General features: G+C 34.5%; 1 protein-coding gene across 1 annotated transcript; it reads right to left on the bottom strand.

Annotated features, from left to right (window-relative positions):
* LOC109824190 (probable inactive ATP-dependent zinc metalloprotease FTSHI 4, chloroplastic) lies at window positions 70-17,216 on the bottom strand. The gene is made up of 17 exons (XM_020390724.1): window positions 17,007-17,216; window positions 16,535-16,790; window positions 14,625-15,000; window positions 13,314-13,572; window positions 12,473-12,604; window positions 11,723-11,797; window positions 11,522-11,647; window positions 11,319-11,428; window positions 11,164-11,242; window positions 10,893-11,030; window positions 10,686-10,797; window positions 7,067-7,230; window positions 6,854-6,959; window positions 6,499-6,575; window positions 1,203-1,346; window positions 957-1,120; window positions 70-651 (listed from the first exon to the last, which is right to left on the bottom strand). Exons 1-16 carry the CDS (start codon window positions 17,214-17,216, stop codon window positions 977-979), a joined length of 2,508 nt encoding a protein of 835 aa, XP_020246313.1. The 3' UTR covers window positions 70-651; window positions 957-976.

Below are 17,793 nucleotides of genomic sequence, written 5' to 3'. Positions count from 1 at the left end.
CAGATCAATTTTACAGAAGAAAGACAAGACTGCTGAGTATAATCCACGTATCGTTTTCTTAAAAAGAGAGACAAAAAAATATTCCATAAACTTATATGAAATATACATGCTGCTTCGTAGAGATAAATATGTCTCAACTAGTGCACAGTACAAATATATGATACATCCGGGGCGAAAGTTATCATACAATGACATTCTCTCAATTCTGTAGAACAAAGGAGGAGTCAATACATCAATGGTACTTATTAGCATTGCACAAAAAGGAAGGTGTAATAATTTACTCAAAAAATGACTTCCCCAGACACCCTCGTAGGCTCCTTCCCATATTCCCTACTCAACGGTTATTCTAATTTCAACTGCCGTCCCCACTATGCTGCCTTTCTTTTAGCAAACAGTAGAATTCTTCACATTAAGAGGCCTTAGCTTGTTATATATCAGGGTCATGTGTCCCTACTGGCAGGCTTCAAATGAGAAATCCACCAAACACAGCTTTATACATTCTATGGAGGATTGAATCCAACTTTTCAGACCTAGTGATGAAAACCTCAACACCAGTAAATCCCTGCTTGAGGCTTTCCAGTTTACAACAGGAACGTGTGAAATCGTGTTCCTAAATGAATACTCCTCATCAATAGGAGATCAAAAAATTATCTGCAAGTAAAAGAGTAGCTTTTATGTTTCTTCCAAGCTGAAAATAGTAAATGACTGAACTTTTGCAGATATTTATGAGTTTTAACTTTTTGATCCATAAGATGTATTCTGAGCTTGAAATTGTGCAACATAACCGAGAAGCATCAATATATGTTCTAAATAAATGATCCTTCTAGAACCTAAATTAGAGAATAGTCAAAGTTTTCAAAAATAATATCCAGCAGAACGAGTCCATTAAGGGGGAAAACTTACTGATGGAAAAAAAAAATTGCAAGGGGGAAAACATGCAAGGGGAAAAAACATACCCCGAATATGGGATGAAGCATTAAAGGAAGTGGTCAGCCATCAGTAGCTGTGGTTTCTCTGTGTCTTCTTCAACCTCCATTGAAACTTCTTCTCTGATTTCCTGTATCCTTTTGTCCCAAATGCCATCAATTAACTTCCATGTTTGATCGCTAATAATCTGTGTCTGTATCAATTTAAAAGTCATGTAAGATAGAGAAAATTTTGAAACTAGAAAGGGATTTTGAATGCTCAAATTAGGTATATACCTCCATTGGTCTAGGTGCACCAAATGTGCAAAACCCAACATTTCCTGGTGCAAAAGTAATGCGTCCAGGAAGAGATACCCCATGAATTCCCCATCTTCCCGCATAAATTAGTGCCCCGTATTCATCAACAGGATGTACCGGTGGCTGAGACAGTAATTATAAAGAATTAAATGAAAAAGGAAATCACAAAGGTCTCATACATTTTCCACTTTTCACATCATTATTGCTATAATCGCAGTTTCAGTATGGACAGTTTAGATGACATGAAATGAAATAAGAATATAAATAGATAATAGCAAAAATCATACTCCCTTTAAAAGCACGAGTTCGGGAAAATATTTCGGTAGATAAAAATACCCCTATAAAGTTTGAACTGTTTTAATACTAATCAAATTCTAATTTTTAAATTGTATTTAATAATTTATTATAATCCTAATCAAATAAATTTAAAGTTTGAACTATCCTAATCCTAATCAAATTCTAATTTTTAAATTGTATTTAATTATAATAAAAGAAAATAAATCACTCGCACACTTGAATCGCGGCTCACAGTTGACACGGCTTTGATACCTAATTTTTTACTTGATAATGATACTTAATTTGTAGAAGCCAGATAATCTTCAATACGATTAAGGACTACTAACCTTACTAACACTTTTAATAAAGTTTAAATAAACTACTAAAAGTCTATCCTAATTATTCAGTTTGAACAAGATATCCTAATCCTAGTCCGTACACATTATGCCTCCTCTATTTTTTTAAAGTTTGAATTAAATATCTATCCTAATTATGTCTCCTCTCTTTCTTTAAAGTTTGAACTAAGACACAAACTTCAAAGTTTAAATGAACTACTAAAAGACTATCCTAATTATTCAGTTTGAACTAAATACCCTAATCCTAATCCGTATGAGACATAGACCTTACGCATATAAAATTGTTGATAAGAATTGTGTTAGTGTAATAAAATATTATACAATTTGCAATCTTTATACAAAGAGAACTCTAATTGTAATTGTTATCCTATAACATGCAACATCTCATGCCTATATATAAACCAAGAAATTACACAATTTTCATGGTAATTTCGTCTTCTTTAACATGTATGTTCCTTTTTTATCTTTATGATTATTCTTTAGTAATATTGTGTATTTGATTATTCTCTTTTGTTAATGTCTTCTTCAACATGTATATAATTGCTCACTTCAACAAATTAAATAATCTTAATTATTCTATCATCAAATATTATTAATTTCAAATGACCAACTTTGAAATTGGTAGGAGTAGCTTGCAAATATTATTAATTTCAAATGACCAACTTTGAAATTGGTAGGAGTAGCTTGCGTACAGTGGTTTTATTAATCATGCACATGTATTATGAATTTTTCACACGTAGGTTTTGATTTTCAAATGAATTATTAAAAGAAATAATATTTCAAACATCAAGAAAATTACATAATTTCTATCCAAATAGAACTCTATTTATAATTATTATCCTCTCACATGTAACATCTCATGCTTACATATATGTATAAATTAAGAACTACACAATTTTGATAGTACTTTAGTCATCTTCAACAAGTATGTCTCTTTATTGTCTTATATTATTTTTCTTTTTTCTTTTTTTATAATAATTTCTATTTTCTTTTTGTTGTTGTTGTTGTCGTCTTCATTGCTTAAAATTATTCCCCCGCTGTAAATAGAAAGGTTCTTCAAAGATTAATAATTTTTTCTTTTTCTTTTGTTAGTGATTGGTTCTTGTTTGTGCACCCTTTATTCGAATCAAGATTAGGACTTTAATAATTTAATTGCTATGACAATTTATTTTGTTTAACTATTTTAATCAATCCAACATTCTGTGATTTTAAAGTAATAAATACAAGGATGTCAATACTTATGAACAATGGCAAATTTTCTTTTCTTCTTTTCCTTCATCAATGCTTTTCATATTTACTACTTGCGTCCACTCCTTAACTTAATTAATGTGTCAAAATGATAGTAGAAAATTCTCTACGGAATTGTTAAGCTTAAAACTACACTCCTCATAAACTATAATGGCCTGTTTGGATGGAGGGTAGAGAGGGGAAAGGGAAGGGAAATTTTATTTTAACCTTGAGTTTCATTTAGGAGGGTAGAGGAGGTGAATGGAGGGGAAATTTGGCCCAAATTCTAACACCCCAAATTGGGGTGTAATTGAGGGGAAGGAAAGGAAGGAGAATTTTTCCCCTTCCTTCCTTTCCTAAGTAAACTCCCAAACACACCATAAGCAAACAAGTGTTGTTCCTAAAAAGTCTAATGTAGCCTCTGTAATGAGAACTCTACTAGGAACTGAAGGCATTAATTAGCAGTATAAATCAATTTGATGAGAAAAACCCATAAGTAGTTTGTAATTTGCACAAAGCATCCTAAAAATTTTAAAAATTGTAAACGCCTTAAATATTAAAAATTCACGAAAAACCATTAAATTTTCAAACCCTCGATAATAATACATTGACTCATAAATAGTTTGTAATTTGCATAAAGCAACCTAAAGTTTTAAAAAATAACAAAAAAAACCTCAAAATCGAAGATTTATAGAAAAACATGAGAATTTAAAAACAATTATTCACATCAGATGTTTCTAACATCATCACGTTTTGTTGTGTTTTGGGGGCTGGAAGCATTTTTCCCTTTAATAAATTTGAAAAATAGAAAATTTTTGTGAGATTAACTTTTATTCTCGTTGAAATAGAAAAATAATAATGTTGGAATCTTTTAAACAAATTTAATGAAATAACCTCAAAACTATAATGCATCCATTGACTCTCACTAGCTAAATTTTGTAATAAAAAACCTATGTATTTACGTTAATCACAATTTTACTAATTTTTTTTAACATATTCACAATAGTTTCTCTTTGAGTAAAATATTTGGTTCTATAGTTAGATACTTAATAGATGAGGGGTATTTTTTCGGGAGAAATTGTGGTTTATACTTTTAGGGGTTTTTTTAAATGTTGAAACTCGAAGTGGGTTTACTGAGAAACCTAAAATTGAAGGAGGATTTTGTGAAATTTTAAAGTTGAGGAGGGTTATCAGAGAAATGCCCAAAGTTAAGGGTCTTTTTTGTAAATTTACCCTTAAAACAACTACAAACTGTAATCACATTGGTTTTGATTATAGATTTTATTGTATAGATTTTTCCAATAAGTAAAATAGTTTCTTTCCTAGGGGGTTGCTTGATTACTTGGATTCCATAAGGATTCTAATGGAATTTGCCTAAAAGTGAGCCCCTCAACAAAATCCTATCAGATCAAAAATCTGTAGAGCCTATTCTTTGTTTGTTTACACGGATGTGAGTAGTTGAACAATGTCCATCATGTCAATTTTTTGGGTTGTCAAAAAATGCGGGCAAAGAGAAAGGATTTTGAGGGGATTTTTGTTATATCTTTCTCAGACCTTTTTAAAAATTACGAATACAATACAATGTATGCTTATTAAATTTCATCTTGTACTACTTTTAAGTTAGACATGGCCATGGTCCAGGTTCATTAAGCCAGGTTTTTTGGGGAGTTGTCCAAACTTGGACTAGAAGCTCGACATGTTGGGCCTGGGCTTTTTCCAGGTCAGTCTTGGCTCTTTGATTTTGGGTTTCAGAACTACCCAAATCCTACTTGGAAGCCTAGCCCAACGTGTTTCGGGTTGGGCCCAAACCGCCCAAATTACCTTACTTAAGAGTGAGTTGAATTCATATTTACTAAAATTAAGGATTTCGTTTTTAATTAGGCCTTAAATTTTAACCATTGTTTTAATTACTTTTACGAGAATATATCAAGTAATTATTTAAGTATGGTTCAAATGACCAATAAAAGGCCAACGATGTTTTTATATATTATAAAGCAACACGATAAAAAAATAGTTTACACATGATGGAGGCTACCCAAAAAGCGAGAATGCAATGATGAACTTGAAGATACATGCTAACATAACATGAGAGATAAATTCAACCATGAGATGTTTGGAACTTGCTTTCATTTAGAAAAAAAAGTAAAGACTATTAAGATAGCTTCACTATATGCAACAAAGCCAACAAACATACGATCAAGAGAGATAATTAAAGATGATCCTAACTTAAGTAATGAATTAGAAACATAGAAAAATTGTCATATATATAATTAACATTTGTTCTTATTAACTATATATATATAAAATTAACATTTGTTCTCATTAACATTTGTTCTCATTCAAATTACTTGTAAAGTTAGATGGGAAGATAAAAAATGAATTAGCCCAAGGAAGACAATAGCATGAGAAGTCCAGATCCAGCATGATGTTACAATCAAAGTAGATGATGAAGATACTACTCCAGAATTAGCTTAGAAAAAGATAAAAGTGAAGAAGGCTTGATCTTGACTCAATAAAGAACGAAACAGAAAGAATAAAAGACAATGTTTTCTTAATATTTTATAGAATAGCCTAATTTTTTGAGTAAAATTAGGAATATTTGGAAGAGATATTCACGAGTTCTTAAATATTTTTATATACTTATTTTGTGGACGCTTTTATCATATAAAATTATACTAGAGTTAACATTAATATTTAGTTAATGGTTTTTAATGAAATCTATCAATGATTAGGAATAAAATCAATATTCTCTTTTGTGTCATTTTAGACACTTCTAATCAATTGTCTAAGCTTATTAGCTTTAATTATTCCTCTTGGTATTATAATGTTATTTTTTTTAAGTATTTTTTACTTTTGCAACACTATACTTACTTGAGTAAAGCTTCATTTCATGTCAATCCAAATAACATGAATATTTAAATTGGCTTCACGTTGATTTTATGTCAATTCAATTATCAACATGAAACTTAAATTGGGTGTAGCCTATTCAAACAAACATTAAAGAAAATAAGTAATCTCAATATTAAATTTTAGAGATATAAGTGAGTAAAAACTATCAAATTGAAATTGAAGAACAAATTTTAGTAAGGAAATAAACTAAAAATAAATAATTATAATATTTAATCACGTGCAATGCACGTGCATAAAAACTAGTAATGAAAATGACTGAGTTAGCTCCACAACACTATCTAAACAGTTCAGCATGTAAAAGATGAAAATCGTATGTTATTATAACCTTAAACTACAAGGTATGCTTGCATGGAACAGCAAAACTAGATTTGTTGAAAATGTTGAAGCCAAGAGTAGATTTGTTGAAAATGTAGAAGCCAAATAGCTAGCTTTACTCTGAAAGATGAAATTTTACTGGGTGAAGGCACTTGCATATACAGTAACTTTTAGGGAAATAAATTACGTACCTGAGGAATCCGAGGAGCTTTATTGTATATATCCCAAATATCCTCTGCTTTGATCTCTCCCTCCTCAAGCAAAATATCTAAACCATCATTTAAGGAATATTAGTTTTCTTTCAAGATATTAAGGACCATTAGTTGTCAAGTTTTCATTTCACCAGAAAGTTATAGAGTTCTATGATACTTTAAACTGGTTTGTATCAAATTTCATGCTACAGAAGAACAGCTCCATTTTTATCTCTTTGTTTATTCACTTATTCTTTTTTTCCTTCTTTTCCCTTTTCTTTTTTTTTCTTTTGTTTTTCCGCATGCAGGAAGGGGGTTGCTCAGGGGGGCAACAATTATTTGATGTCTGACGCACCTGTGATTGTTTCAACGGCTGAATGATATTCCCTTAGCACAGAGGAGCATTTCTCCACAGCAAAACGCATGTACTCATCCCTGAGAGCTTCCAGTTTTGCTGCAAGCTGAAAGGTCAAAGAGTTTTTAAGGCATATATTTAACATAATGAAGAGTATTACAGAAACAAGGTAAATATAAAGGGAGCATGATGCATATAACATTGTAAACCCACATTTGGCACCAGATCACTCAGATTTTTGTAGTATGCCTTCCCAAATGCTGTCATCCCTGTTTGAAGAATCAAGAATTCTGCACGTGTTGAAGCTTCAGATGTGGACTTCGCAGAAATCCAACACAAGTTATCAACCCCAAACATTTCCTCCTCGATCACTCTGGCTGTTTACACAAACATTTATAAGTACACCACGTGTATCTCTGAACAGCAACAGAAGCAAACTTTCAAAAGAAATCAAACAACAAACAGGGGGAAATTAAATTATGGCTCATGTTTAGTAACAAACCCATGAGAAAAATAAAGTATTGTTTCTTACAGGCAATTTCTTGTAACATATAATTGCTTGAAAAACTAAATGGATTCAGACTCCCAACAATGACAACTCGGCAATTTATATGACAAAAGAAGAAGCAATTATTATGGTGGGAGTTAAAGGAAAAAGAGTGATGCATGCATAACTTCATGTGAGAAATACATAGCAAAGACGATGAAATGTGATAAAACTTCCAAATACTTTGTACAGTAGGACACTGTTACAAATGAGTCATCCATCAGTGGGAACCATATATTCCAGCTGGTTTTCTTCCAATGATCTCTGTCACTCAACAGCAATAGAAGTAACTACCTGATGTTATCATGTTACGTACATCAGAACCTTTGAGATAAATTGTCTAAGATTCTCAGGAGTTTGAAGAATAGTTCACATAACATAACATGGACTCTCAGTCTCAGCTCCTATTCATTACCTGAATATAACTTCAGGTCAAAGAGAATCAAATACATCCAACTCAAACTAAGAGGAAAGACCTATAAATGCCCTCTAGAGAGTCTGTATCGAAGCAATTGAGCAAATATTTCTAGGAGAAATCTCCAAGAGAAGACATTATTCTGTACTCATATTCTGTAAGCATAAAACTTCTCCCTCATGGACATCGGCAAATTGCCAAACCATGTATATTTCTTATTTGCGATTTTTTTCTTTATTTCTTATAAGAAGGTATAGTTACCCTGAAATTCCTATACCCTAGCATATGTTACCCACATCTACAACAATATTAAGGCTGTAATAGCTCTATCGGGGCTTAGTACAACTTCAAACATAAGTAGGTGCATTCCTAACAAGGAGAATTAAATTATCATTCATGTCTAGAAAGCCAGACATATCAAAACAAGATGTTTATGTTTGGTATAATCTCTAGCCAAACTATAAGCATCAGCAAAACGTCATAAAGCACAGAGGTAGTCTAGATAAGGCATCAATTGCCAATAAAGAATGGACTACAGCACGTATCATCATTTGCTTGACTAGGTTTAATGCGGAAAATGGAAATGATATGTGGATGGGAATGATAATTGTTATTTTGCTCAGATAGCTAAGAACCTAAGATACAGAAATATATTAATTATTTTTTGCAAGAGTGATGCTAGCAAGACCCAATAGGGGACAGATCAAGCGGACAGGTGATGTGGCTGGTCCAGCTATTAATTGAGCCCGAAAAATACCAATAAAGAAAGAAGCGATTTTTCGTAAATGAGATTTTCTTCTCTCCCATCCCTAAACGCAGCAAGCCAATTGCAATTTTTCCCCAAATCAGCAAAATACCCGTTCTTTCGCCACCTGTCCCCTTGTTGTCTCTCGCTGCTTGTCATCGTCGTCACCGGAGTCTTCGACACCAGCGTCATCGCTTCCCATCTCGACCACCGTGGTCATGGTGTCTCTGTCATTTATTCAAACCACCACCTTCTCTGTTCAGACTTTTACTTTGAGACAGAGACTGACAAACTAACATTAGTTTCTTCTATTCTTTTGTGTTTTTATATTCTTTATTTTGTAAGCTTGTACGTTCTTTCAGAGCAAGATCTGTGAAAATTTTAAAAAGATTCCACCTTTTTTTCTTGTGACTGAAACTTAGATACAGCTTAATGAGAGAGCAAATGAATAAAATTCAAAAAATTCAAAGACACATGAGGCTGATTTCCAAATGAGATCTGAGGGCATGTTTGGTTGGGCAAAAAAGTGAAGGAAACCGCAAAAAATCATCCATAGGAAAACTGAAAAAAAACTGTCAGGCTCTTCATTTTCGGATGTTTGGTTCACCAAAAAGAAAAGGGAAAGGTTGAAGGAAAATGTGTGCCACGTCACCCAAAGCGGAAACCACGTTTCCTCTCCAAAACCTCCGATTTTGGCAGAAAATTTATTGACACGCAATAAAAAAATCCCCGCTGCGTCTTGGAGCACATCGCCCTCCTCCCCCTCTTTCCAATGGCCGCTGCTTCTTTGGGTACCTAGCTCTCCTCCTTCCTGTCCTCCCACAACCTCTCCTTCGATGCCAACATTGTCAACTCTTTGTCAAGAACCACCAACAATAGAGATGTCAATGATGAGATTGGGAAGATCTTGACTGGGGTTTTTGGGGTGTTGAGGGGGAGAGAGGGATAAGGAAGCCTGCGAGGTTGGTGAATGTGATGGTGGAGATGGTCGGGGTAGGAAGATTTGTTTGGGATTTTGAGTAGGCGGTTGAGGAGGTTAGGGGATCAGGAGGGGCTGAATATGGTGAAGAGGGAATTTTGAGGAGTGGGATGTCAATGGGAAGTGGTGTGGTTTGGATGAGGTGCATATAGATGAGCGTAATAGGTGTTTGATGAAACGCCAACGTGACTTTTCTTTTTTTGCTTGACTTTACTTTGATTATTTTAGGGGTCCTAATTATCAATAGATTGATTTAGAATGTGCTAAGTTTCTTATAATTGCAAAAGTATTGCATCTACCACGACAGCTTATGTAAGTTTGAAATTTCACTTGCAATCTTACTCAACTGCAAAAGAGATTTAAATTGTAACTCTAAGTGAATCTATTCACATATATTACTTTTTTTTCATGTTGGACCAAACTAAGAAAAGTGGTGGAATTACTTTTACCCTATGTTTTTTGGCGAAACAAACACAAGAAAAATTTTCTATGAAAGTGAAGGAAACACTAAAAAGTGAAGGAAAGTTATTTTTGAAAAATGATCGAAAGCAACCAAACACGCCCTGAACGTAAATGAACAAATCCATTGAATAATTCATCAATTTGTTTCTTCACAATTAGAATTATTCTCAAACTAAACAAAAAAGCTCAGAAAAGACTTAAGATAATGGTGACCTCTCTACCATGAATTTGCACCGAATATTGTACCAAAGAATACTGGAAAATGGGTTTGTTTAGAGATGATGAGATTTTCGCGCGGGAGGAGAGAAATACTTGTTCATAGGCTTGAGCTATTGTGAATCTGGGATGCAGTTGTATCTTGCCATTTTTATTCCACAATTGTTTATTATCCAGCTTGTAAATTGAAATAGTATGAATTTGATTCCACATCATCTGTCCCATTGAGCGGTCCCACTATTTGGGTCCAAAAAGAATCATTATTTTTGCAAAACGTTAACATGAATAGATAGTAGGTGTAGAATTGATTACCGCTAACTTCAATATTATTACAATGTAAGAAGAATAAATCCAAGATGTATTTGCAATATGCAGCAAAAAGACATCATAAAGACCGATATAGGATCGTAAAGAATTAATCCTATACTCTTGAACAGTGGAAAAACACAATGAGTAATAAAAACTTACGTGCACATGCTCGCACAATGGAGTTCACATAATCAGGTTTCCTGGAAAAGGCTCTCCCAGAAGTTTCAGCATAACGCATATTTGGCTTGCTACGAATTGTGTTGATGTCAGTCTGCAACCAAATAGATATGTATGAAAACAGTGATTGGACAGAGAGACGAGGAGAGACCATTTATAAGGTGGGGAATATTGACTTCTTTCAATGACCTCTAAAAATGGGCGATGAGGATCTGGATAATAGCAGGCAAGAACTGCCACAGCTGCCTCTCTATAAGCCAACCTAAGCTTCAATTCTTCAGGAATTTCGGTACTGTCTTCTTGGCCAGTTGTGAAGGTACCTTTTTGCTGCATATAGGTGTTCAGAAAATAATATAACATGAGACATATTTGTCATCATATGAACCCAAAAGGAAATGTCCTTAATAGTGTTTATATGCAGAAGTTAGATACAGCGAGTCAGCGACACAAGTGAACCTACCCTCTTCAAAGCTTCCAGTAGTTCCTCCCGTCCAATGAAGTCCTGATCCTTTCTGGCAGTCAAAATTCCAGCCTCATTCCTGATTAATCAATAGTACAACTGTCAATTATTTCCATGTATTTAAATTTATTAAAAAAGGCTTGGCAAGTAACTACAATATATTTTGCAGCTCAGCTCCAGTAAAATCTATTGTATTTTCTGCAATTTCTTCAAGAAGGGTTTCCTTTTCGCTTTCAGATCTGAAATATTTATTCCTAGCATGCACCTGTTATTTCCACAAGATACATAATGTATATTACAAACCAAATGCCACATTTCTCAAAGAAGACTAAAGAATTAGGTACAAAGAGGTATGTGCCTTTAATATTGCCAGTCTCCCATCTTTAGATGGCAAGCCGACCCTAATTATTTTATCAAACCGACCCTTTCGCAAAAGAGCTGGATCCAGGATATCCAAACGATTGGTTGCACCAATAACTAGCACCTAATAAAATTATATTAGTCCAAGTTCGTACTGACTAAAAGTACGATAAACATAAAAGAGAGGAGGAAAATCTACTTGTGATGTTAATTCTTTAAATCCATCCATCTCGGTCAAGATCTGAAGCAACCCTTGCTCCCTTTCAGCTCCACCCTATTTATGTGAAATAGACATATACATAAGCAAATGAAAATGGGAACAGCTAAGAACAATTTGAAAATAGGATTCCCTTTTTTCTATGAGAATACAACTGGATCTTGCCATATTTCGATGAACACAAAATATGACTCCTGTGAGTGAATTAGATGCACAAGTAACCGTTCAATTATTATAAAAATGATCTGATGTTCAAATGAACACAGGCAGTCTTAGCATGTTGTTGAATCATTTGGTATTTCTAAACAACAAGTGAGAACCAAGTATTCCTAATTTAAACGTGTTAAATGTTTATTTATCAAGTGAGCTTGTTTTCAAATTAGCAATTTATTCTAGTTGCACTTGGTAAAGAATGAACTGCAAAATGACAATATAACTCAGTAGTCAAAGAACCCATCATGATAGTGATGATTTAATGATAGCACTAACCTATAAAAGTTTTCCAGATCTTGATGGTATATTGGTATTTACTTGAAGGAAAATACAGTAAAGACTGCTACAATGCGAGAGGAAAAAAAGAAGAAAAAGAAAAAGAAAAAAGGAAGAGGTGATGAAAGAAAATAAGAGGAAAGAAAATAGAAAAAATAGAGATATAAGACTAACTGAGTGGCCAAAAAAGACTCACTACAGAGAATCAAAGCATAAGAACTAAGAGACCAGATATCATCTCACCCCACCAATATCAGGCCCGCCACGTTTACTACCAATTGCATCAATCTCATCGATAAAAATTATAGATGGTGCAAATGATCTGGCACTAGCAAAAAGATCCTTAACACGAGATGCTGCAACACCCACAAACATCTGCAAAATAAAATCAGGTCAGAAACTGGAATTTTCTAGAAAATCAGGATAGAAACATAAAGAAAAGCCTTCTCAATTGCCAAATTGAGAAATGGTGACCACTATTGCACATTCATATGCAATTTCTATTTGATGTATCACATGCAATACATAGGTAATATAAGAAAGCCTAGTTCGTGGAAGCATAGTTTACGACGTATTCTTTGTCCTATAGTGTTGACAGCTAAATATACCAAAGAGATGATAACTCAAACAATGAAAGGGTGTTCTCTTTAAGTTTCACAAATGTTGTTGATCAATCTATTAACTTGCTAATGGTGTGACAGCCCTCAAAGAGCTAGAGAATTCATGATCGAGAGTATCAACATAGTAATCCCCCCTCTCCTGAGCATCCCTGGTACTGCAAATTTGTTTAGGAAACACATGCATGTATGACTGTCTAAGAACCTTATAGTGGTATAGAACCAAGACCCAACTACCACTTAAAGTAAGTACACATGCTTTTTCCATTCTTTCTGGATAATTGTTATAGTAACATAATATGATTTGCCCTACACAGATTCTGATGTTATTCAAGCAACAGTACCTCCCTATCAGCTACTGTTAGAACAAGTAGATGTTGTACAACCTTTCAGATTTCACTCTTTCAGTTACATTTATTTACAGGACAGGCAGCAAATTAACATACAAAATCTTTTTCAGAAAATACCTCAACAAAATCAGTCCCGTTTGCAGCAAAGAAAGGAAGACCTGCTTCTCCAGCAATGGCTTTAGCCAGAAGAGTTTTTCCAGTGCCAGGTGGACCATAAAGAAGCACACCTTTGGGGCAGTATATGCCCTTATCTTGAAACTCTACATCGTTTTTTAATATGCGAACAATCTCTTGCAGTTCTCTCTTTATGTACTCCTGCCCAGCAAAATCATCAAACGTAACACCTGTAGTTTCTTCGGCTGATATGAATTTGGCCCTGGAGAGAACAAAAGTAAGGCCTAAATCTCCCTTTGCCCATGGATTTAGACTGTAACACAGAATCCTACCTCCATCCTAATGAAAAAGAATACATTTTTTATTACGACTCATAGAAGATTATCTAGGCTGAGCACTTCAAATGGCCGCTAGACTTTAAACCACTGTGGACACATGATTTTAAACTACTAAAAGCTTGGCATTAAGCCATTAAAAGATATGAATTAAGTCATACGAAGAGTAAAATCCTGTAGAAGAACAAATAACTAACAATATATGATTTGGGATATACTAATTTCTTGCCAAAGTTATTCATTCTTTGGTCAGCACATTGTACAGGGAGAGAAGCGAAAATCAACCAGACCTGAACTATAACAACAAATTTAAACTGCAAATATCACATACGTGGTTGAATTGAGTACTGCAAAGTATCAAATTGGTGAGGTTAATGGGTCATGATCCTACAATGCCTGGTTGTTAAAAACTAGGACCAGATCCATGGAAGAGGTGTGATAATATTTGCTAAGGTCAAGTGAAGGGTTCAAGTCGAGTCAAATCACTGCACTGAGTTGTTTGTTGACACATTGTATGGATTCAAGATGGATACAAAATATAGAAGGAAAAGGGGAAGTGTTTGCTAGCCATGCTGAAGATAGTAAATGAGGTTAACACTTAAAGAGTATGAAGTAGATATTTCATACCCTTAGTTAAGCACCTGCATAGTTATACAAACCTTGTAGCTGGAAAATACCATTGAAGGACTCGTGACAGATAAACCTCACATGACGCTAATGCCCAAATATCAATTTGCAGGGATAAGCCTCACGTTGGGGATTTATATAGGAAAATCAGATGATCTAATATTCAAGTAACTTCAGTATGTTGGCACAATCTTCTTCTGCCACAAATTTTTAAGTTAAAAATAATCATTGCCATATTAAATTTGATAATTAATATGCGTGCATATCACAAGACAATTCAAGTTGTGAAGTAATTCTTCAGGAGTCAACCAATAATCTGGTCACCAATTTTAAAGACAATATGGAAACCTACCGGCTTTTCCCCAAAGATCCAAGGGCCCTACGCTTCAAGGGCTCCCTTGTTTTTTTTGGAGGAGTGCCTAAATCACACGGAATTAACTTCGAGTATATTGGTCTTGCCATTTTATCAATCCATAGGTATAAACCAACTGCAAGTGCAAACCGCATAGACCATACAACAGCAGTTGCAATAGTAGAGTAGACTTCGGCAGGTACAGAATCCACATTAATTACATCAACATTTACAAGTTGTTGGTGCAACTTCTGCCAAACATCATTCCAACCATCAATAGGCATTCGATCAACAATATGGCGCCGATATACAATTTCTTTATTAGAGCTCCCATTTGCTTCTCCCATTTTCTCATCCTTGTAATAAGGTAAAATTACTGCAGAATTAATATAAATAAAGTTTCAGAAACTTGTAATCAGCAATGCAAAAAATAGAATATGCGATTTGCATATTTGCTTATTAATCATCTACAAACCATTTAATGACTGGGCACAAGACACTAATCCTTAGATACAAAAAGAAGATACAAAAGCATTTTTGTTTGGTTGTTGCCTGTTATAAAATAAGCAGCCTAATATCAGACCAACAAAACACCCACATTGAAACATACAAACAAAATATCTGTGCGTAACTGTTTATGATAGCAGTATGGGGGAATATAGTTTAAGGGATTCCAAAGGTGATAGATACCTTGGGCATTTTGTTGAAAAGGACAGTAGAATCAAAATGCATAGGGAAGAAATGCCATCAGGAGTCGTATCCTATGTGAGTTCAGTCACCAAGTAATTGTTGCTTTGCAACGGCATGTGTAGCTTTAAAAAAAAATTGCACTAGGTTATTTCTCTCAAGAGAACTCTTCAATAAATAGTTTCAGAACGAGAGAGCTACTTCCCTTCTTATTTATCTAGACAAAATATTTTGGTTTCGATATAGATTATATAAAAGATCTATTTCAATTGACATCTATAATAATTCATTAACAAACAAAATCACCGTCCTTCACCCCTGATCTTAAGTTGAAATTACACCTTCGGGCCTTCCGATAACCAAATTCCTGGTGTTCGACAGTTTCAAAGTTCTATAAGTCTGGTGAATGATAAGACATAAGGAGTTCATCTTGTTACTCTTAAATAATGTGAAGCACTTTATGTAACTACACTGGATAACATGAAACCAAAGAAAGACAAAGCTTTCATGTAATCTTATATTCAAGCTGCCATGAATTCACCACGTAGATGCCAGGTAGACCATGTTTTCTGGGTCAATGTTCTTTGAAAAATACTGTCATATAATCATGTGATGCCATTAAACTTATCTGATTATTTGATAAGGGCTCTTATTCAGCGCCAATTAAATTTAACTGATTCAAGCCATTTCCAGCTTATAAAGATTGAACACATGAGTTCTGTGATCCATTAAATTTACTGTCTGTAATTGCTGAAAATTAGTTATTTTTATTTAATTATGCACTTTTAGATCCAGTGCAATTTGGAGATTGGTTTGACTCCCAGAAATACCTGATTTATAATTACAAAGGCCTTGATAAAAGGCAGTGGAGTGATAGAAGAACAAAAACAAGATTTTCCTAATTAAAATTTTCTCATCAGTTTTTTTTTCTAATTTAAATTATTGAAGTGCAATATGGTATCAGAACAAACGATTGTGCTGTTTTATGGTCTAAAAATATATGCAGCATAAAAATTGTGAATCCCAAAAATTCTCTATTTCAATTAGACATATTGTGCTATATCTTTTAAGCAGAAAAGAATACTGAATCCACAAAACTGCTAAAATCGATTCCAGGCATTGATTTCTCTACCAGCACGTATAAACCACAAACAATCATCAAAATTAAATAGAAACTATTACGAAGATAGATAAATCCAGAATCATGATGACAGTTGGCATACCAGAAACGGATTGCCCAAAATTTGAATACTCCATATACTGAACATTGTTTGAGTTGAGAAGCCTCCAAAAGTCACTATAATCGATCCTATGAGAATTCTCGGGATCCCATTCTGTCCCCTTCAGTTTGCCTTGCAAAGTCAGCAATGTCCTGCTCCAACAGGAAGCCATGACAAGCTGTCTCTCTAATTGTAGGTTCGCTTTATTCTCGAACTTCTCCAATTTATCTATTCGCTCCCGCTCCGCATCTTTCAGTTTCTGAAAACGCACATCACCCCAAGTAAAAAAAAAAATGTTCATTTTCCATACCACGGTCATGGAATCATGTCAACAAAGGTCGTGCCCTCAATTTCCAACTAGCTAAAATTTACATCATAAGCACCCTAAACTAAGCGAACAAGCGCGTTTCGTTAAACCCTAACATAGAACGAATATCAATAGCAGCAGCAGGAGTGAGGAGCATAGGAGGAGTACCTCAAAGAGTCTAGCCGCCTCGCCATCCTCCTCCTCTCCTCCCTCAACCGCAGCCGTCGAAGCTACCGAATCGCCGTTAGAGAGCGCAGTCGGCTTCGATTCCGAGCTCCGAGCCCAAAATCTTCGGTGACTGAGACCGGGCGAAGGGAGCGAGGGCAGAGAGATCGAGGGTTTGGGGAGAGCGAAAGGCGCAGAGGGGTGAGAGAGCATTTTTAGGGTTTTTTGGGGGGTTTTGGTCTCTGTGCAGGAGAAGAAGCTCCTCCGCTGATGGTGGAGGAGGAGAGAGCGAAAAGGGCGGCCGGTTTGTTTATCCGGAAAGGGATGATACAGTGTGATTTCGGGTTACCTGATACCCGGCCCACTTGTAACTTAAAAAGGGCTACTCCGATATCGACATCAAGGGCATGTTTGGTTCAACAGATAATAGGAATAGGATTATGAATCCTATTTTATTTATGGATTCTAATCTAATCCATAAAAAATTTATAGACAAGTTTTAGTTTTATGGAATCCAATTTTTTTTGTATTCTATGTTTGTTTCACCCAAAGGATTAGGAATCAGAATAAAAAAGAGGAGAGATGTCAGAAATTCCTCCCAATTCCTAGCAAATGGACTGGATTTGGATTTCCTGAAATATACACTGTTTGAGCCACTTTATAGATTAGCAATTCTATAAAAAAAATTTGAACCAAACTCAATATTAGGATTCATTTGGAATCCATTAATTACGAAAATGTCATTGTCAGGTCCAAATACCATTCATATTCCATAAAATTGGTGAAACAA

This window comes from Asparagus officinalis, chromosome 9 (assembly GCF_001876935.1).
Source record: "Asparagus officinalis chromosome 9, Aspof.V1, whole genome shotgun sequence".
Lineage (NCBI taxonomy): Eukaryota > Viridiplantae > Streptophyta > Magnoliopsida > Asparagales > Asparagaceae > Asparagus > Asparagus officinalis.
Note: the sequence above shows the minus strand (reverse complement) of the source record. Positions and strands in the feature narration are given on the sequence as shown.

Excerpts from the sequence above, each read along its gene's own strand:
- LOC109824190 (XM_020390724.1), bottom strand. The coding sequence starts at position 17,216 with ATGCTCTCTCACCCCTCTGCGCCTTTCGCTCTCCCCAAACCCTCGATC. Across the intron at positions 13,573-14,624 it reads GGATCTTTGGGGAAAAGCCG|GGCCAAATTCATATCAGCCG; the intron begins GTAGGTTTCCAT and ends TGTTCTCTCCAG. Across the intron at positions 12,605-13,313 it reads ACGGGACTGATTTTGTTGAG|ATGTTTGTGGGTGTTGCAGC; the intron begins GTATTTTCTGAA and ends TTTATTTTGCAG.